At 35.8% G+C, this 22,838-nt stretch overlaps 1 protein-coding gene across 4 annotated transcripts in view; it reads right to left on the reverse strand.

The window, feature by feature from the left end:
* The window catches only part of PTPRM (protein tyrosine phosphatase receptor type M), a 488,729-nt gene that overhangs the window by 269,331 nt on the left and 196,560 nt on the right, over positions 1–22,838 (reverse strand). For all 4 annotated transcript variants that reach the window (XM_081323493.1, XM_081323492.1, XM_081323491.1 and 1 more), the window contains exons 6-7: positions 17,248–17,422; positions 6,474–6,767 (exon numbers count right to left, since the gene is read on the reverse strand). In XM_081323493.1, coding sequence (XP_081179619.1) covers positions 6,474–6,767; positions 17,248–17,422 — 469 coding nt within the window. The remainder of the gene's footprint in view (positions 1–6,473; positions 6,768–17,247; positions 17,423–22,838) is intronic.

Genomic DNA, 22,838 nt, shown 5'->3' on the forward strand with positions numbered 1-22,838 from the left:
AGCAAAAGTTCTTTTTCATGCTAATTAAAAGCTTTTGTATTTGGCTTGACCTCAATTTGAATATTATTGCTAAATTGCCTGTGGCAAGCCCCCTTCAAAGGATAGGACACTTTTTAATCTCTATACATGCTGTTTTATTTATTTAATGACAAAACATTAACCATGACAAAAATAAATTATTAAAGCATATCTTAATCATGTAAGGTAAAGCAATATGTATTCTGTAGAAAGATATTCCTTTGAACCAATATGTATGTTTAATTTTATTCTTAAAACATAGCTTGTTGATTAAAAATATAAAATTATTGTTCAGATATGACTTATATATTTTGATTAAATATTAGAAAATAGCCAAGAAATCTCACAATTCATAAGTGCACCCCAATAAAGAACATGTTTTAATTTTAAATAAATTTATGAAAAATATATTTCAATTAATCTGTAATTCGAACTTGTTTTGTCCCCAAACTGCAGAGAATAGATTTCTCTTTGCAATTAAATTTGGCTATTTAAACAACATTATTAATCACTTACTGCAATAAAATATACATTGATCATGTTTATAAAATCCGTTCATTAATTATTTTAATAAAAATAAATTTGAAAAAATGAATAAAAGATTATTTTATAAAAAGCTCTTTGTTAAATATATGAACTGTCTGAACTAAGACTGTTTGCCACAATGTATAATCTAAATAGTAATATTATTTTTTTTATTATTAGCAATTATGTAGGTAAATGTAATGGTGGTGGAGAACGGATCCTACCATACAGCATTTCAAAGGACCCTGGATAGCAAACAAAAGCATTACTACCTCCAAGTAAGAGCAGTGGGAAGTTTCAAAGAAGCTCTCTGCATAAACCACGTGAGATTGGTTGCAGTCAGCAATTCTTTGTTTTTATTATTTAGCTTACTGGTTATATGAGTCCACTACGAAATATGTGGCACTCAAGAATGGAACTAACCTCTCATTTTGCATGGCATTAGTAAGAAGGAACAGGATTCTCTTTTCAAAACAAATCACAACGAAGCAAATATTTCTCTTACTTGTTTGGTGGAAGGAAGTGGGTTGGAAAACAAGAGAAAAAAGCCATTATTTGCCCAAACCCTCTAAAAGTTTGCCAGCAATGGGAATACTGGTAGCCATTAACTTATCACGTCCAGAAGGTACCAGATTTAGAAAAGATATGAAAATTTATCTTTTTACTTGATGGAATATTTTTAGACCAAAGGATTTTCTTCTTTATTGAAGCTGCAATTATCTTCAATATTCATGTCTTTATTAGATATGCCTTGCCTTTATAGAATTTCAATTTTTTATAATACAAATATTACGGTAGGTCTTCTAAAAATGTTAGGTGTATTAGGTCTTCTATATTAAATGTTCTAGGTGCAGACATTCCTTGACTGCCTGAAGCTTTTATTCATAAATACACATAAAAATACAAGTCAGTCCTGGTGGTTTGTAGGACAGAAGTTACTTATAGACCTGTCCTTTTGGGGGTGTTTTTTGGGATACTACACTCAACACTCACCTCCACCTTGTTTAGTCATCTACATGAAACCACTGGGTAAAGTAATTTACCAGTTTGGAGTCCAGCAAGTATAATACCTAATTATATCTTCCATACACAAATCAACCAAGAGTGGCTGCCAAAGTCCTGTTCCAGTTTCTGGACACTACACAGCCATAGAGGGTGAGAAACCAACTCTGGCTCAGTCAATTATCCCTACATTTGAAAGGTATTGTGATTCATCTCTTAAAGTAACTCTATAACATGGCAGAGAGCCTGAGTATTGAGCACCTATCACCTATGCTTCTGTCCAGTTGATACAATCCAATAAGAAGGGGTGTATTCTAGATACCTGAGGTCAGTGATGGTGAACCTATGATACACATGTCAAAGGTGATGTGTCATGATATATTGGGTGATATCCCAGCATTCACCAACACCTGACAACAACTATTTTGCAAAGTACAGCCCATTCTCATACTATTTTTGGAAGCTGCAGAAACTGAGAATAATATGTGCCCTTATGTGGGATTTGTAGCCTCCAAAAATTGCACAATGGGGCATGCAGAACAACCTAAAGCAGCCTTAGGTAGACCCAGAGCCTTTCAAGAGAAATGGAACACTGCCAGACGATAAGCAGCTCATGGCAGATCCCGGGGAGTGCTGATCTGCAGGGGCAATTGTGCCATTCCCCAAAGTTTGTGCTCCTTGGGGAATAGCACAAGGTGGCCTTTTTGAGTGGCAATGGTGGCATTATAGATGAAGTGTTACTCTTCATGATGGCCTAGATTGGGGGGCAGGGGGAGACACACCAGCAGAGTTAAGTTAGATGTTTTCTGAATTTTTTACATCCTGTCTAGAGTAATAGAAGCCTCTGGACTAAGGTTCCCACAGAGATCTGATGACTTCCACCCTGATAGCTTTCCAGAAGGCCCTAAAGATTTGACTATTTGGCTTTGTGATAGGATGGATAGAATCTAAGTTTGGGATATGTTTATACATGTATTATTGTGTAATCTAGACTGCTTTCTAGATTCAGCCACACAGAATCAGTTGAAGATGGGTGGCACTGAAATTAAATCAAATCAAACCCTAAATAAAACTTATAGCGGGAGCAGAATATAATCAATTTTTTCCTTAAAACTAGCATTTTGTAATTGGGATAGAACAGGATTCAGTTCTTGTACTAATTACAATTTTAGCCTGTAGTTTTCTAGCTGGACAGTCTTGGATATGGTGCTTTAATACAGTGCTTTAGTATTGGGGTAACTAGTAGTCTTAATAACAACTACTAGTTATGATTTTAAGGGCAAAATGCGTGTTCCAGTGTGAATGTGGTTTATTGCATACCAAATATGATAATCAAACGAAGACGATTTATTTGCAACTTATACCCAGAGGTTTGGAAAGCACCATGCTATTCTTGCGTGGCCTCCACAGCTTCTATCACAATTTAGGCAGAATCTATAGATATTTTGCACAATTAGGAACTGAAATTTATTTAATCTGAGACCTTAACCTCTTGTACATAGTTTATATATTTGAATTCTAAAGTATGTAAAAGGTTTTCATAAAGTATGTGAAAACAGCTTTTCTGCAAATTCTATAGCTGCCTTTGGCAAAGCCTTATTTTCTTTCATTCTAATTATAGATGTAGCTTTATTTACCAATGAAAGACTGTTGCAACTGAATGGCATCTCATTGTGTTATGCAAAAGTATATTTCAAGCATTTTGGGGAACTATTAAGACTTCTTTTTTTAAAAAAAATCCTGGCTACATTGCTTTGAATTGTAAAGTGGTCTGTTCCTCCCTAAGGGAACAAGCTTGTAGCATACAATTATCACTACAATTGAAAGGTATTGTGATTCTTTTCTTAAAGGAATCTCTGTTCTCTTATTCTGACAGTACACATTTTAAGAATAGTTCACTGCATCTGCTGATTTATTATAAATGTTAGGTTTTTAACCATTTAAAGCCTTGTAATGATATATACATATACAGAGCGAGCCAGTTTGGTGTAGCTGTTAAGGCATCAGGCTAGAAACCAGGATACCATACGGTTTAACCTTGTTTTAGGCTTAAAGCCTACTGCGTAACCTTGGGCAAATTACTTTCTCTCAACCCTAGAAAAGAGACAATGGTAAACCACTTCTGAAAAACCTTGCCCAAAATCTGCAGGTATCTATTCAGGCAGTCTGAGAATTGGACATGATTGAACAACAACAATAAAAGAGGATAGAGTAGATAGAGCTAATTTAGCAAAAGAAGGAAGATTAGTATGCATCTCCTAACCACTACTTTGCTGTTCTGTTGTTTTGTCCCCAGAAAAGCAAAATACCTGTAACAATACATCACAATTAATTTTTGTTGGAAACTTTCTATACTGATATATTTCAGCTAAATTATTTCAATATCATGTTTATGTAGTTATGCTTTTCCTTGTATTTTTAAAAAAAAGTTCCTTTGAATGAGAGAAATATTTAAAAACAGCCTTATAATTCTCAGAGGGTTTTTAAATATTTTGAATGTTTCCATAGCACTCTTCAGAGTAATCCAAAGTTTTTAGTATACTTAAATGGACACTCAACATACTATTTCCTTTCCATTGGACAGTATCATCTGTCTAGGTGGTCACTAAGAGTAAACACTGACTTTAATCAATCGAAAGAACAATAAGTATGGAAAAAGAGTAAGGAGTAACATAGTAAAGTAATTAAAATCATGACAATGGGAAATTTATACCTTTCACTGTCTCTATATATTTCTATCATAAATTGTCACAACTTCCATTATGTCCATGTATTTACCTCATACACCCATCATTTCCAGGGTTTCCTACAATCTTATTTATACACTGAAATTTCATGTTTATCACTTGTACATGGATTTGTTTGGCTTAGTTGTTTATACTGAAGTTCTGCTTCAATTTGTATAAGAGATAGCCATTCCTTGATGCTGGCAAGCTGGTTACAGGAAGTGAGAGTTGTAGTTCAGTAATATTTGGAAGTCCATAAATACTGTATTTACAAGAAGAAAAACTAGCACTGCTAATCACAACAAAAAATTTTGCATGGAACAACAGGACCTTTAGCTTGTGTTTATTCACTCACGTATGCAGAATGTATAAATTGCAAATTAAATCTATAAAAGGTAAACTGAGAAGAATGTAAGCTACTGTAAAAAATGCACTGTAGGCCACCTGAGACCTCTGCATCAAATGAACAGAAAGTTTATTTTGGCTGCAGCTTGACTATATTTTATTTTACTCAAACTTTATAAATCCTGCTGTAAATCCTGAGAACCACCTGTAATCTTAATTTGCTATCTCTGGTTTTGTGAGGTTTTGGTTATCATGGTTGACATTTAAACATTTTTATATATATTTTACATCTTGCAAACTATGAAATACTCTGGGGACCCATTAACATTAAAAAACCCACATGCATGCATGCATGCATAAATACACATGTACACTTTCAGCATTTCAATACATATTTGTATTGGCATGGCATGTATAAATCATTAAATTAGTTGCCACGGTGACAGGCTATACGTCACCATTAAGTTTCAACATTGCTTGATATTTTTCAAGTTGGCTAAAAAATAGTAATGTCAGGGAAACAAAAAATGTTAATGGACTTACAGTTTCTGGCAGCTGTGGATGCTAATTTAACCTTTTGCTTTTGCTTCCATACCTACCTGTATATTTCCAAACCTACCATTGTAACAATTTGTGCATTACACTGCTGAATAAACAGAAAGTGGCTCTGGCATCCTTTCTTAACCACCACCATTCCATATACTCTCATTACTGATTCATCACTTGTTGCCTGTATGTACACTGAAAGCTTATGCAACCGAGACAAATTCTTTGTGTGTCCAATCATACTTGGCCAATAAAGAATTCTATTCTATACTACTGATAATTAAATTTCATTCTCACCATTAGAGGTATAATCGAAGATGTCTGACTAAAAAAATAATCTGTCTTGTTTATGATTCTCTTTTTTAAGTGCAGTAATTTTTAACTCACCTAAAAATAAAATTGATTTTTAAGCAGTTCTCTCTAATCCTGCAGATAAGGTGTTAGGATGCATATTTTTCCAAGAGTACACAAGAAAACATTTTACTAAAACTTTTACTACTCGGTTTTAGTAAGATGTAAAAGATGGTTTGAGAAAAGATTTTAATGTTTGCTCTCTCCCATTATTAATGTTGCTATTATATTCATATAATTGTACAATATGTATTTGATAATGTTTTAATTTCTTGTTTATATTTTTATAGGCCAAATGGTGGCTTATAAAACATAGTGGTGGGTATCCTAAGGGATACAAGTTAAATCAATGGTAAAGAATAAAATAAAAATTAGGTATTATTTCTTTATTATTCTCATATTTACAGGTGAGATGATTTGATAGAATGCCCTTTTTTAGTGGTATAGAAATCAGATTTGATTATTCTCTTCCCATTTGCTCAGTTTGGGTAAAATCAGAATTATTTTAGAGTTAAGATCTATTAGTGGTCATTACGAACAATTTTATTAATGGAGACTATCATGTACTTTATCTTGAAACATTGCTAACAAAGGGGTCTAACCATTAAGCAATTATTTTGAATCTCTAAAGAGAATGTTTGGTCTCTCAGAAAGTTGCCTATTGATGATCCAGCAGTCTCTTGGAGTAACTTTTTGAAGTAACAGCAGAATATAAGACATATAAATGCATTTGTTTCCTACCTGAACTGAGACAGCACTATATTCAGACTCAAACTTGTAAGGATAGAAAATAATATACTATAGTATTAAACATATGCTTCATTTTAACTGAAAGCAGTAACAATTTAATAATCTCTACTTAGCAAGTGCTAGTTGTAATGTTTTACAGTTGAAATGGAATTTTAAAATTCATTTTTTTTCAAGTAACATGATGACCTTGTGAATTACTTTTTTACTTACCGGCACATTTTGTCCTTGTTTTAAGTGCTGGTCCAGGAGATCCAGTACCCCCTTCACCTGGTCTAGTGAGCAATACACTAATTTCATATTCTGTGTCTGGATCCAGGTGTCCAATTTTATACTTTGCCGAATCCACTGGTTGTATATCATACCAGCTTCCACTTGAGGTGCGATATTCTACTTGTCTCACAATGATGGGTCCATCTCCATTAATAGAATTGGCATTCAACTGTATCCATAAATAGGTTGCACCAACTGATGACAGTTGAGGAGGTGCAATGGGCACTGGAGGCTCTGAAACATAAATAATGTGTATATATGTATATGTAAAAAAACCCACATCTAATACAAAATTTTTCTATAGTTCTGATTTTTCTGCAAAAACTATTGTTAGTATTTATTTCTTCTATTCAGTATGTAAAAGAAGGGACTTAATACCTCTCTCTTTTTTTTCAGGATACAAAGCAGAAGACAAAAAAGCCAGTTCTCCACTTAAAATATAGGTACCGTATATACTTGAGTATAAGCCGACTCGAGTATAAGCCGAGACCCCCAATTTCACCCCCAAAAACTGGAAAAAGTTATTGACTCGAGTATAAGCCGATCCGCCGTTCTGCAAGCCTCCGCCGCCGGCGGAGGCTGGATCCGCGCTCTGCAAGCCTCTGCCGCCAGCAGAGGCTCGATCCGCCATTTTGCAAGCCTGAATACACAGGAATACCCTGTGTGGCCGCGGCTCTCGGGGAAGCCCTGGCTGTCCGCTTCCTCGCTCCACGCTGCCATTCGGGGCCCGCACGTTCCCCGGGAAAATCGCGGCGCCCAGCAGGCGAGGAAACACGCCCGCTCCAGTCGCCCCCCCTTCCCTCAGGAGACGCGAAGCAAGTGACCGCCCGGAGCTTACCGAGGACTTGCGCGCGGCCGAGGCTTCGGTGCTTCCAGGATCGCGCGCACCTGTCCCAAGCCGCCGCCGTCCGGAGACCTGCCGACGTTTGGGGAGGTTTGGGCACCTCCCCAAACCTCCCCAAACGTCGGCAGGTCTCCGGACTTCCGCGCCCTGCCTGCCTGCTTCTTTCCGCAGCGGAAAGAAGCAGGCAGGCAGGGCGCGGAGGTCCGGAGACCTGCCGACATTTGGGGAGGTTTGGGGAGGCGCGCACCTCCCCAAACCTCCCCAAACGTCGGCAGGTCTCCGGACGGCGGTGGCTTGGGAGAGGTGCGCGCGATCCCGGAAGCACCAAAGCCTCGGCCGCGCACAAGTCCTCGGTAAGTTTTTTTGTTGACTGGAGTATAAGCCGAAGTGGAATTTTTCAGCCCAAAAAGTGGGCTGAAAAATTCGGCTTATACTCAAGTATATACGGTAAGTTCATTTTGCTTTTCAAATACACTACATTTGATAAAGCTTTTGCTTTTCCATAATGTACTTTCCTTCGTGGGCACATTTCTAATTTTATATCACTTTTTGATTAGAGTGCATAATATACTAGGACTATCTACTAACCCTCCCTTTTTATGACCCTGAAGTCCTTATTCGGGATAGAGTCAAGGTTATTAGATGGAGTTGAGTGTTTACTGGCTGGATGCCCTTCCTGAAACAGCAAATATTTTTTCTTTGTACCCTGGGAAAGAAACATCTGCTGCTAATTAGGATTGAACTCTCAACTTTCCAAGTGGAAAGCAAGTGTCTTCATTACAAGGCCACCATGTTGCTCTAGACTATCTACTAACATTCAGACATATAAAAGCAGTGAAGTTTCTAGTTCTTTGTAATCGTTAAACCAATGATTTAATTAGTTTTCAAGAAATTAGCCTTACTAGACTGAAGGCTAATTTCTTAGAATGCAAGTACTGCCTTTCCTTTTCACTACTTCTTCATTTTAAATTTCATCATAGAGGACTGTGACAACCCTAACCCTTGTTTTCATTTCCTGTTAACTTCCCTTCTTACATTTCTCCATTGTGCTTTTTCTTTTAGTGTCATAATAGGCCTGTGATATCTCAGATGCTCCAAATTGACTTGTTTATTTTATCATCCAGTACCTTGGTTCAAGAATATTCATTTATAAATTCTGTTTTTAATTTGCCAGCTTGTCTTTATATTATTGATATTCTAGTACACCGGTGTCAAACTCGCCGTATCACGTGACATGTTGCGACGTATTGTGACTTTTTTTGTATTGCAAGATGTAACTGGCCCACAGGCCAGCAGTTTGACACCCCTGCTCTCGTATATTGCTTGATACTGTGTTAAAAAGACTATCTTGTGTTAATTAAATTCAAAGTAACTAAAAACCAATTACTCCATTCTATAATCAACAAATGGCATTTTACAAAATAACAAATATGAAAGCTGTTCTCCTAAAATGACATCTAATAATTCTATTCATTTTCGTGATTAACACTTCCTAATGGAGATAGATGAGCTCTTTATCACTCATGTTCAATTAATTTAGAAATGATCTATACTTTTTTTCCACCAAAGCCAGAACATTTTTAAAATGTTCTCTTCTTTTCCGACAAAAACATGACCTCCACTAATTATACAACTCAGAGAACTGCATCTTTACTTTGGCTCTGAGGAATATTCCTGTTAAGCAGATTTAAGATATTTCTGTTATTTTGCACATGAACTAGAATGTCCTGCGAAAGCAACACCTTAACTAAATGGTTTTCTAGATTGGATTTTAATCCATATTAAGGAACAATTAAGAATCTTAAAATTCTTATCCATTTTTTTGAAGCTAGCATTACTAAGTAACTTGTCCCTCAACCTGAAGCCTGTAATTTTACTGAAAATCAAAAGGAATGTGGTAACATCTTTTCTGACAAACAAATTTTATAGGCATAAATTTTCATGAACTGTAGCTCAGTTCATCAGATGCAGAAAATGGCTTGACTGATGTAGGCTTTAAACTCAGATAAGGCAGGGTGGAAAGGAGGAGAAGACAGGATGGTTATGCAAGTGCAGGTTACATGTGAGATAGATTACAAGAACCTTGTCAATCAACAATTGCCATGTGTTATAAATCCATTTTCTGTGGTTTTTGTCTCCTATATCTGTATAACTAGTCTTCTCCTTCCTCTCCTACCACCCCTTATTTCAACTTCAGACCCTTCAACCATGTCAGTAAATCATAAACAAAGATAGGTTTTCACCCAGGGTTCAAGACACGGGAAGGAGAGAAACCCAGTATTTCATGGAGTGAACAATCCAATGGCTGTCCCAAGAAGAAAATTGGTGAAAAGCAGCTCACCGCTGAGAGGAACAGAAATCAGCAATCAGCAAACAAGACATGTTATCAAGGAAAATCTATTGATTCCTAGGAATGAAGGTTATAAAGAACATGATGGAGAAACTGATCCAATTAATCAAATCTACTGATCATCATTCCTTTCTTTTACTCATTTTTGAGCAAATTACACAGTCAAAAAGATCCTAAAAAGAATATTGAGGGACTATGAGGAGTTAGGAAGAAAAGAAAAAGTGTTTAGATACAGGTTTAGATACAGATTCATGCTGACTGAATTTCATTGACCAAAGGAAGGAATGGAGGATTGTGGAGGTAGGTAGGTAGGTAGGTAGGTAGGTAGGTAGGTAGGTAGGTAAATAAATGAATGAATGAATGAATGAATGAATGAATGAATGAATGAATGAATGAATGAATGGCTCAAGGAATGGTGTCCCTGAGAAAACTTTGGATTTCCTGGTCTGATTGCTATCTAGAAGAAAGGCCTCTTGTAAGAGATTTTTAATTTTTCTACAAGTGTTTTAAATTACAGCAGGAAAGAGAATACCATAGATCATACATCAGGCAATGGTCAATATCATAGTCAGGGGTGTCAAACTGCCGGACTGCGGGCCAGATGCGTCACACCAAAACTGCACCCACCCTATTGCCAGCAATGGGAAAAAAGTCGTGATATGTCATGACACATCACGTGATGTCACAAATTTGACACCCGTGCCATAGCTATATTCAAAACATAAGTTTGAAGCCTGTAAGCCATACAGCAAAAAAGGAAGCGGCAATAAGGCATATTCAGGAATATACCAGGAGATCTGCCAAGAAAAGTGGTATTAAAGAAGTCAGATACCTGTACACCATTGCTCAAAGTATGCTCAGAATGCTGAGAATGATCAATGCTCAGAAAAAAACAGGGAGAACCTGAAGTCCCAATATGACTTTGTCAGTATTACTGAAGTCTGGTGGAAGAGAATGTATTAGAATATAAAATCAAAAGGATATAATTTGTTTAAAAGAAACAAACCCAACAAAATTGGGGAGAAGGGTCATATTATACATAAACAATGACAATACCTCTAGGGAAATTCAGGACCTCAAGGGTGAAAACTATGCCCAAAGCACCTGGCTGAATACTGAAGGAAAAATAAACAATAAAAATAAACAATAATTATTCTGTTGCAGGTGTATGCAGACTATTCAATCAAATAGGTGAAATTTTCACAAATCAGATTTATGTACAGGAAACATCATTGCTCTAATGAGAGATTTCAACTACTCCAACATGTAGTGGAAATCAATTCTGGAAAGCAGGAGATCTAGTAGGATCTTGATGTGCCCTATAGAAAACCTTACCACTCAAAAGGTAGAGGAAAGAATTAGACGATCAGCTAATATCTACTAGCAGAAAATAAATTATTGAAGATATTGTAGGAGCCTTGGAAAGAGTGACCACATGAATGAACTCAGCATAATTCACCTTAGGCAGAGACAACAGAAATTAGTCTGTAGATTCATGGACAACTGACTTTTATAAGCGTTGGGGGAGGGAGCAGAAAGAATTCCATGGATGGAAATTCTGAAGAAAAAATAATAATTCAGGAGAATTGGGAGATTTTTGAAAAAAACAAAACAAAAGAGATAATTATGGCCCAAACACAAACAATACCAAACAGAGAAGAAAAATGAGAGAAAGCTGATGAGATTAGTGTAGTTGCTCTCTGGTGAATTGAGAGAAGAAAAGAAATGGGTGTCAAAATGAAAAGGGTGGCTTATAGGTAGTCCTCTATTCAAAACTATTCACCAACAATGGCACTGAACAAAATTCTTATGACTGTTGCTGCATCCCAAAGGTCATGTGATCAAAATCCAGGTGCCTGGCATCTGGCATGTATTTATAACAGCTGCACTGTACCGGGTCATGTGATCACTGTTGGTAACCTTCTGAGCCAGCTTCTGACAAGCAAAGTCAGTAGGAGAAACCAGATTCACTTAATAATTGCACGATTCAACTATCAATTGCAGTGATTCACTTAACAACTCTAGCAAGAAATGGTCATAAAATGGGGCAAAATTCACTTAACCACTGCCTTGCTTAACAAGGGCTCAATTGTGGTCATAAGAATTACTTGTATATCAAAAACCAAACATTAGAAAATATTCCAAATCTGTAAGAATGGGATTAGGCTATGGCTTAGAATGACTTAAAGCTTGCAATAAATGCCAAAAGTAACTCCAAAATAGATCTTTGAGCATATACAAGAGGAAATGTTTGGCCCATGGGTTAGAAAAGGTGAAAGGATGTTGATGGGACAGCATGGTGAAGTTTGGAGACAAACTAATATTGTTACAATCCTTAAAAAGGGGAGGAAATTAGAACTAGGAAAATACAGATCAATCAACTGATATTAATAGTCAGAAAAAACTTAGAAAAGGTAATGAAACAGGGGTTTGCAAGCACGTAGGAAGAACAAGGTGACTACTAGAAACTACCAAGCTTATTAAACACTATTATTCATATTATTGCCAACACTATTATCATATAGTCCATAGTACCTGTGGGTAGGACATAAAACCAGTGAGTGGAAGCTTTACAGAGTTTTACAGAGTTAAGATCCAAACTCAAAATAATTCGAGACCAGGAGAGCCATTAAGAATGGACCACCCTACTACCTGGAGTTGAAGTGCTCCATCACTGGATACTTTCAAACAAAGTCTGGACAACCATCTGTTTGGATGGTCTAAACCAGACATGTCAAACACAAGGCCCGGGGGCCGGATCCGGCCCACAAAGTGGTTTCATGTGGCCCACGAAGCCATCCTGGAAACAATGAGGGAACGGCCCCCACTGCCTTGGCCCTGGCCCAGAGACCCTCCTTCTGCCAGAGACCCTCAGATCTGTCCCACTCCTGCCCGGGCCCCCATAGGCACCCTTGAGGCGAACGATGTAGAGCTGGCCACGCCCACCCAGTAAGCCATACGCACTCTAGCCACGCCCACCCAGTAGGCCACACCCACCCTGGCCATACCCACCCGGCCCCCTGAGGGCAACCGCAATGCTGATGTGGCCCTCAATGAAATTGAGTTTGACACCCCTGGTCTAAACATTTCTGCGCTGGGTAGAGAATTGAATTAGAAGACCTCGAAAGGCCCTTCTAACCTTATGATCCTAATGACCTCCTAATGACCATTCGAATATTCTGATTATTGCTCTTCATCTTTCCTACTGAAAACAATTGTTAATGTATCTAGTACAACTTTGTATGACATATCCCACAACTGAATAAGCCTACAATTATTAAATAATAGCACACAGGGGGTAAATGTCATAGAAAAAAATAACACAGGTACAGATATATTTCATACTTCGGCTACTGCTACTTACAGGATAAAAATGATAAATCTCTCAACTCTTTAAAATGCCTACAGAATTTTTCTTAATTATTTTATTCAATCAACAGACACTCATTATTAGTATGTGATGCTAAACTAGCTTAAACATTTTAATATTTATTAATTCACTGTCATTTCAAAGACAGTTACTCCACTGTTCATAATCCAGAGCTTTGTGCAGAATCTGTGCAATTTAAATAGCTAAGCCTTAACTCGAAATGATTTAGGTTCATTTAAAATCATTAGTGTGTTTCTTCAACCAAAACACAAAATAGAGCATCCTGAGGCATTTATGTAGCCATGCTGAAACAACAGTTAATTATGTTCTGATTTAAGTGCTGGTAAGGACTGTTGAACTGCCATTCAAAATTCATATTCAGGACTGAGGCTACCGAGGTTAGTACTTAAACCAATTTATTTTAGGTTATACAACTATTTTAACAGACTTTGTTTTTAAAGGTATTGTATCCCTGAGGGTACTTTATGCGATGTGCTCAGAACACCAAAACCCAACACTACAGCTACTATAATATCTGAAGTAATACATATGCCTATCCCAGGTTCTTGGGAGGGATTCAATAGGTGAACAAAAATGCCAAATACAGACAGAACAGCTGGCTGACTGCAATGAACCACCACCACGACAATAATAATTTTTAGCTGAAACTACCCCACTTATAGTAAATGGAACTGACTCACAATAGATTTAAATGGAATAGATTTAAAACCAAAAAGTTATCTCTGCAATGATAACTCTGCTCCACCATTAGGCAGTGAGAAAGTCCTCATTTTCCTTGATTTTGCATTGGAATGTCAGAAAAGGAGCAGCAAATTAGCTATTTCCTAATATAAATTTCTGCTTCAATAACTGAACTATTAGCTCTGGGTATTATGCTCTTATACTTGGGGGGGGAGGGGAGGTATTCCAAGTGTTTACAACTCTGATGGTGAATCACTGATTATCCTTTTGTACTATAATTTAAACATTGATCATACTTCTGTGAAAAGGCTTCTACAAGAAGATGAATAAGGACAGCTATTCCTGAATGGCTACAACGTGTGGATTACTTGAAAATTACATGGTAGATCATTCAAATAACAATGAGTCATATGTAGAGTCATAGAAATCAGTCCGTGCTATGTTTTTAGTATTAAGATGTAAAAAAAATGTTTGTCGAGGTGTGCATGAATGCGTCACTAGTAGAAAACCATTAAACAACGCTTTTACTGCCTGATTAATTAGGGTGGATACTTTATAAGTTTCTTTCTCTGCCAAATACTCTGTTGAAGGCTGACCCCATTTTTATCTGAACCTTCCCTAGGCAGCATGTATCTCCTCTCGCCCCACTGCAAGGTCATTCTCACATTCCATTACATGAATATGCCAAAATTACTCAAAATAGTATTTCCAATTTACATTTTAAACAAACAGAACTATGCCCAACCATATTACAGATGCAATACTTTTCAGGAAAATACTGTGTAGTCTTTCACTCAGAAGAAATCATTTCTTCCAATGTTATTAATATATAAACAGTAAACAACAAGATAACTTGGAAGAATAGGAACAGAGAGTATGAATATTATATACATATCTGCATCCAGAAACAAATTTTTAAAGACCAAGGCAGACAGAACACTAGAGTTTTCATCAGTTTACATTTCTTAATTATGTTCCTATTCTTGACGTTTGCCAGTTTTCAAAATGGTGTTTTCTTCGCTTTTACATTCCACTATCTGTTTTACGGGTGTATTCCATGTTATTCAGTGTGTGACATCTTCCTTTTAACACTAAGAAATAAAAACTACAAATACTAAACATAGTTTCCTCCCATCCCTTATTTAAACATCTGACAAAATGCTTTGTATTTCTGTCTCGATTTACCGTATATAATCTGGAATTTCCTTGGGCAGCTTTATTCTATTTTCAAACTAATCTCTGCTGCAACTGACCAATATTAGAAAAGGGTTTACAGAGTGCATACATAAAATGCTAATGTAGTCTCCATTTAATCTACTGTTTTTCATTTTTGGTACATCTGATTTCTTTTATGTTAACCTGCAGAAAGAGAGGCACTAAGCTATATACTCATTTTTCTGACAGTTATATGCTTTATAATAAATGGATTACATGTTTTGAATTTTTTAAAACTCCATGAGAGATTATAGGCAACATTATGTAACTAAAATGGTCAGCCTGTTAAAGAATAAACTCTCTTCACTGTCCCCTATCAGAATCAGTATTAATATAACATTGAAAATATTTTTAGGATTAATTTATTTATATAATTTTTCTTATATAATTTTTAGAGTAGAGTAGAGTAGAGTAGAGTAGAGTAGAGTAGAGTAGAGTAGAGTAGAGTAGAACAGAACAGAGTTGGAAGGGACCTTGGAAGTTTTCAAGTCCAACCATCTGGTCAGGTGGGAAGCCCCATACCATTTCAGACAAATGGTTGTCCAATCTCTTCTTAAAAACTTCCAGTGTTGGAGCATTCTTAACTTCTGGAGGCAAGCTGTTCCACTGATTATTTGTTCTGACTGTCAGGAAATTAAATTACCTTACATTAATTTTAGGATTAATTTACCTTATATACCTTTTATCAATTACTCATTGTAGAAAAAAATATGAAAATATCACTTTTCATATGTAATCATATTACATACGGATTATAGCATCCTTTATTTTCTAGCTCCTATGTCAGGGGTAGGCAACCTTGGCTCTTTTATGACTCATGGATTTCAACTCCCAGAATTCCTGAGCCAGCCATGCTGTCCTAGGTGAATCAGTTCTGGTGCCGTGGCACTCCAGGAGCCAACTGCTTTTAGTGTAAGCAGCTAAATGGAGTGGACTGGACTGGACTGGACTAACTACAGATTGTTTTTCCTGGGGTTTGCTTTCTATGATATAGAAACTGAAATTTATCTAAACATAGTTTCTGAGTCTGGCTGATTGAAAACAAGTCACAGTCACCGATTATGATAAACAATGTAATTTGTTTAGCTGCTTCTGCCAGCAGCAAAAGTCACACAGGAAAGTTAAACCTGTATCTTCTCTTTCTTTTTCCTTTCATTTTTAATTAACTTTAAATTGAAATTGAGACTGTGATCTTATTTACGATTATGAAATAAGATTGTTTCATAAGGCTTTTATATCTAGTTTGTTGACCAGTTCTCTTGACCTAATTAGACTTCATTCTGCATTTGGACTTAATAAAGAATTCTGGCTGGTTTAAAAATGAAAGCACTAATCTTCTTGAAGGCATGCAAAAGTCAGAAAGGAAATTAAAGTTGTTTTTTAATTCAGATGTATAATGCTAAATTATGGTCTGGAATTATGTTTAAAAAGATCTATACATACCATTATTTTTTTATATAAATGCCTACAAATACGAAAACATTTATGTATGATAAGTCCCCAAAATGCAGCAAAATACTAGCATTATTTTTATTTCTGTGGCTTAACCATTCAATACTTTACTGGTAAATAATAAATTAAAATCACATACTTCATTGAAATAAGCAATTTTTGGTGAAAGATAATTAAAGAAATGTAAATACTATGTAATTGTTTATCAGTAACCAGGTAAATGAGCTTAAAGACTTCATAATGATGTTAGTTAAATGTAATCTGTTCCAAGGTTAGTACACTGTTTAAATAGGCTTTTTAGGTCACACAGAATGATCTGCATGTGGTCTCATAAAAGCTAAAGCACAAGCAACAGGGATTACCATAATTACTTCATCAAACTACAAGTAGCTAATGGGATTATACCCTAAGGGTAAGCAATTATTCCCTGCATACAGAATAAATGTGCTGAGAGAGGTGGAAAAGAGCAAATATTATAGCAATATGATAAATAGTTCCAACATTGTGAAGACCAATGGCAGTAAATGGCTATAGCTTCGAAGAATCTAAGTGTTCTTTGCCTCATTTTCTTCTTTCTCTGGCTATATTTTTGTTGACACTCCATTTTCATTTTACACACACACACACGCAAACATAGATATTCAGCGTACTAGTCCTTTCTAACAAATCAATGCTATACAAAGCACAGTAAAGGAATAAGAAATGGCAAGGTGATATTAAAAGTACAAGCTGAGAAACAGATAAGGAAACATAGTTCATTTGCATATCAATTCTGAAATACCTTTAATGATTAGTGCTGCATAATTTGATACTCCAACTCCTCCTTCTGTGCGAATCATGCAGCGGTAATTGCCAGCATCCCGTTTAGTAGCATTCACCACACTAAACGAAGCTACAAATCGACGATCATTAAAAATTTTCATGTCCTTCAAAGGTGCATCCCGTACAAGCAATCCCTAATGAAAAACAAATACAATAATTTATTTTAACATATATTTCATTTGCAAGTATTTATTTTACAATAAATATTAAGATTAATGTTGGTATATAAATAAGCATATGCATATTTTTGTCAGCCTGTTCTCCCCCCACCCACCAAACCTGCTGTGTTTCCTCACCAAGGCAAGGTCATGGTGTTGCAAGTGTATGCCAAAAGTGTATCTTCCCAGGGTCACCCAAAGCATGAAGCTCTTCCCAACTACCAAGCTAAAGCAAGCAACCAGCTATATTGGGCAGCAGAGGTCTCGAAAGATACCAGAGGCAGATAATCAGCTTAGTGACAGTGGCAAAGGCATCAATTCATACTGTGAAAAAGGCGGCACTGGTAAACCACTAATGTATTTTTACCAAGAAAGCCAGATGAATAGAAAATATATAATGACTGATGTTGTTATGAAAGGAGAATGGGCCCCTCAGCTCAGATGGCACTCAACATGCTACTGAGAAATAACAGAAGATCTTTCAGAAAACTAGTAGTGTTTAAAACACAGCTATATTAAAGCCTTTGGAATGTCTAGTTGCTCATATTGTCATACAGGGGGAAAAACAACAACTAAAGCTACAAAGATACCTGTAGAATTAAAGCAGGAACATAGAACATTAAAAAGCATGAACATGGGAAGCTCAACATCCTGAAAATGAAATGAAACCACTACAAATTGACATTTTAGGCATCAATGAATTGAGATGTACTGGGATTAGACAAAAGGTTACATTGTTTATTACTCAGGATTTGAGAAACATAGAAGAGATTGTGTTGCTTTTATAGTTAAGAAGGGTATACGAAGAATAGCATTTGGCTACAATGCAATCAATGACCAAATAATATTGATTAGATTTCATGGAAATATGATGTTCCTTCAGATTTATGTTCCAACTACTGATACAGAAGAGGAGGTTGATGAGTTTTATGGTCAAATTCAATTTGAAATCAACGGAACATGTAAGCAAGATGCGTATCTACCCCTTTAAAGTGACAGTTAATCATCCTGGATTTCTAAAAAATGCAAGTTAGTTTTTGTAATGCACGTATATATACACAAAAAATAATTTTCTTGCTTTGTATAACTCTATAGATTAGAATCTCTATTTTAGGGAATAAAAGGCATCTCAGTAGCAATATTGTTTATGGTTTTCTATATTTATTATATGGGGAGAACAGAGGGACAGCATAAATACAGGGAGTGGTGGAAAAAACAAAAACATTTAAGTGCAGAATGGTGATTCCTTACGTTTCAACAAAGGTTTTTATTTATGTCTACCAAATGTATGTACCTCTTTTATTTTTATATATTGTATTGCTTGAGCTATAAAAAATTTCATATATCAGCAAGTAGTACAAAATAAGCAGGCAAATAAACAAATAACTGAGCGGTGGCTCAGTGGGTTAGGACGCTGAGCTTGTCGATCAGAAGGTTGGCAGTTTGGCGGGTCGAATCCCGAGTGCCGCGTAACAGAGTGAGCGCCTGTTACTCGTCCCAGCTTCTGCCAACCTAGCAGTTTGAAAGCACGTAAAAATGCAAGTAGAAAAATAGGGACCACTACAGTGGGAAGGTAACAGCGTTCCGTGCGCCTTTGGCATCTAGTCATGCTGGCCACATGACCATGGAGACGTCCTCGGACAAGCGCTGGCTCTTCGGCTTTGAAACGGAGATGAGCACCGGCCCCTAGAGTCGGAAACGACTAGCACGCATGTGCGGGGGAACCTTTACCTTTTATAGGAAAGACTATCCAAAACAGTCTTTGGTAAAACAGAAAACAGCTTTTCTTCCTTCATGAACACTTTGGCAGGTCCCAAAGGCAACCTGAAGAACCTTATCTTAACACTCAAAGCAGGCTCATGTTGAGGTGGTCTAGTCTAGTTCTCAACAGGCGTTTTAACTGTACTGAGACAGAACATCACTATAACTGATTCAGAGAATATAAGGCGATTGATACATTTGATCTGACAGGTTTGCTATGTTTTACACTAGCAACAGTTTCTAAACTATAGAATTTTGAAAATTTGGTTCATCGAGAGAGAAAGCAATAGGTAAACCATATTAGCACCATTACATTTTTTCCCCTTGAACATGATTGGGAAACTAGATAGTTGGCTAGATGAAGGAGCTTCTAAAAATGTTTTCCATCTCTACCCATTATATTTTAAATCAAGATTTTAATTGCAGGTGATGCCATCATTCAATTCTGGATTTTATATGATAAAGAGTATGCAGTTAAACAGAGCCCGTACACTTATTGGACTATATTCAAAAGTTAGAAGTGGAATACGGTGCATTCAGCAGTTTTCCTTAATGCTGTCTCCAGTTGTAGCCTCTACATTTTATGTTCTCCCAAATCCCCTGCAAAGAATCCCTGATTCTTTCTAGGCAGCCGGGCTCCAATAAATGGATGCTTGTTTGAGGTGCCTGTTCCATTCATTCTTCGACAGGAACATTTTCTTGCATTTATGCATTCATCAACCTTCCCTACAATACTGATTTGGTAAGGAAATTGCCTGGGCAAGGAAAATGAATAGAAAACTTCAAGGTTGAACTTCCTTGCACTGCAAATAACCAAAGGCTTAAATAAGACCCAGGAGCGTCTGCAAAGTTTAAGTGCTTAACTGTGCATATCTAATATTCTTTAAATTATGCTAGTGGGTTTTATGTTTTCAGCATTTTATCATTTAAGTTGCAAAACATATGAAGCCCAATCTTCCAGACTTTATGAAGTGGAAAGAGCTAACAAAATATCAGCAAACAAAACAAGAGAACCTATTAGGGAAATGCTGAACTTAGTTGGTTAATTATGGTTATTCAGATGTTAACATGTTGAAAGTAACCTTATTATGCTATTTATAGCTTTTGGAAAACTTTGCATAATGTCAACATTAATTGATTCATGCACATAATTCATGATGTGAAAGTTAAGTATGAACAGAATTAGGCCAAATGGCTGGAGATTGAACAGTAATCAACAAATTTTAATTTCAGTAATAAATATAACAATAATAAAATAATTTAACCTCTGCAAGTGATTTTTCAGTGCTATCTTATTTAACAAATTGTTAAGACTTAATTTACAAAGGCTAAACCTCAAAAATGATAACACTTGGAATACAATTTTGAATATGAATCTAGCTTCAAAAAGGTTTGTTTTCAGTACATAATTTGTCAATTTAAGAAACAGAAAACCTGACTATTCATAATCAACCATATGGATATCGTGCTGAATTGACTGAAATGAAACTTAAAATTGAAACAGTGAATTAATTGGAATTAACTGAATCTGAATTTAGCATTCAGCAAAATATTTTTAATTTTTTTTATATAATCATTTTGAGAATAGTTCTTTCTCTATTTAATAACTATTAAGCACCAAAATATTAATCCTTCCTATTTGTTTGCACTATTTCTTAACCCTCTTCAGATTTTTTTTAAATAAACAAAGAGATAAGTATAATAGAGCGTCCATATTTCACTCTACATTGTGCTACCCTTGAAGAGTATTCAGAACCTTCAACTGATGTAGCATGCAACATCGTGAGAAGTTCTTGGAGTTCCTAGGATCACCCATGTTACACTAATGCTCCACCAGCTGCATTGGCTGCTGGTCTGCTTCTGGGTGCAACTCAGGGTATTGGTTACTATCCTTAAAGCCGTGCATGGCAGTAGTCCAGGTTATTTGACGAACTATCTCACACCACAAGGACTGGCCCAGGCTACCTATGCCTTCAGAGGAGGCATGTTGCAGGGCCCTGTTGGTCAAGGAATTCCAGCTGAAGGCCTTCTGTGATGTGGCTCCTGCCTTTAGGAACATCTTAAACCTTAACGCAAGATTGGTTCCCACCCTTCTGATTTCCATTAAGAGCCTGAAGACCTGGCTCTCCAAGATGACTTGGGGCCCTAATGGAGGTGCTTGATGAATTAAAAGGCAATCCCATCACGTCCCCGCACATCCAGTCCTTCTCTCCCCATCTTTTAACTATAATTTTATCTTGGTTTGCATCTTCATTTTTATTGTTTTAGAAATATTTGTTAGAATTTTAACATTTCAATGCTATAAGCCTCGCAGAGTTTTGTTACAAGATGGGTAGCAAATAAATTTAATAACTAAATAAATAATGTTCCATTAAAAAAAACATTGGAAGTCAAATTCTAATTTGTATTTCCCTCACCTGTGCAATTGAGATCGAACTGGTGCTCATAAATTTATATGCTGACTAAAATAACATTTAATTTTTGAATAGGTGCTAAAATGTTATATCATTCTTGTACAAATTATGTATTTTAGGAAAAATTGCATGATGCCATTGGGAATATATGCATTCTTTTTTTTTAACCACAAAGCCAAATATGGAATCAAATATACCACACTGGATATCTACATATCCATGAGAAAAGGATCTCCTTTTTTATCTTATCGTGATTTGCAGTTGGACCCCCTAACTATGAGTGAATGCAATTGTGATACTTGTTAGACAATGTGGTCACAGGGAGATAATAATTCTTTATATTGTAGTGGTAAATGGTATGTTCTTCTAATATCCTAGCTGAACAGTAATAATAATTTTGTTGCTCACAGAGGCATGAAAGAAGTAAGTGAATATATACATGATTTACTATGAAAGATCCATTTGGTACTATGAACAGAATGCAGGCAGGGAAAAATGGTCATTGGAAATTTTTTAAAAAATAATCTGCTGAAGATAATCTCTCACTTACTGAAGATATACTAAATTTATTTCTAAATTTTCATTATCTTTTTAAATATTTTATTGGTTTTTAACTATAACAATCTCCAGTGCCTGGTGTGCAGCATGTTGTCTTGGTTTATATTTTAACAAGAAAAAAAAGGACAGTAGTAATTAATTAACTGTCAATAATGATTAAATTTGAAAATTCCATAATTAATGTATTAATACATTTCTTTGATCTTCCCTTCTCCCATTTGTATTTTCCTTCTTCAACCTTAGCCAAAATATAATTCTTAATATTTTCAATATATAAATGATTAGGTATAGGCATTTTTTATATTTATACAAATAATAATAATCTCTATATATATTTTTTTCATCTTATATTATTCTCATAACCATCATCTCATTAATTCAGCATACATCCTATTTTTATAATTTTTGTTCGCTTAGATTCCCTTATGTTCAATCCAATTCTTATCAGTCATAATTTCTTCATATTAGTCATGTCACTGTCTAAATTTTCCCATTTAGGTATATCATCCCAATATTTTATGTCATGCATTATAAAAATACTATACTTTTTATCTGTCTTATAGCATCTAGATATAACATCCTTTTTAATCAGTTTATATTTTACTTATATATTAATAAAAGTTACATTTACCTACTATTTTAACATTTAATGTATTATA

This window comes from Vipera berus (assembly GCF_964194415.1).
Source record: "Vipera berus genome assembly, chromosome: 3".
Taxonomy (NCBI): domain Eukaryota; kingdom Metazoa; phylum Chordata; class Lepidosauria; order Squamata; family Viperidae; genus Vipera; species Vipera berus.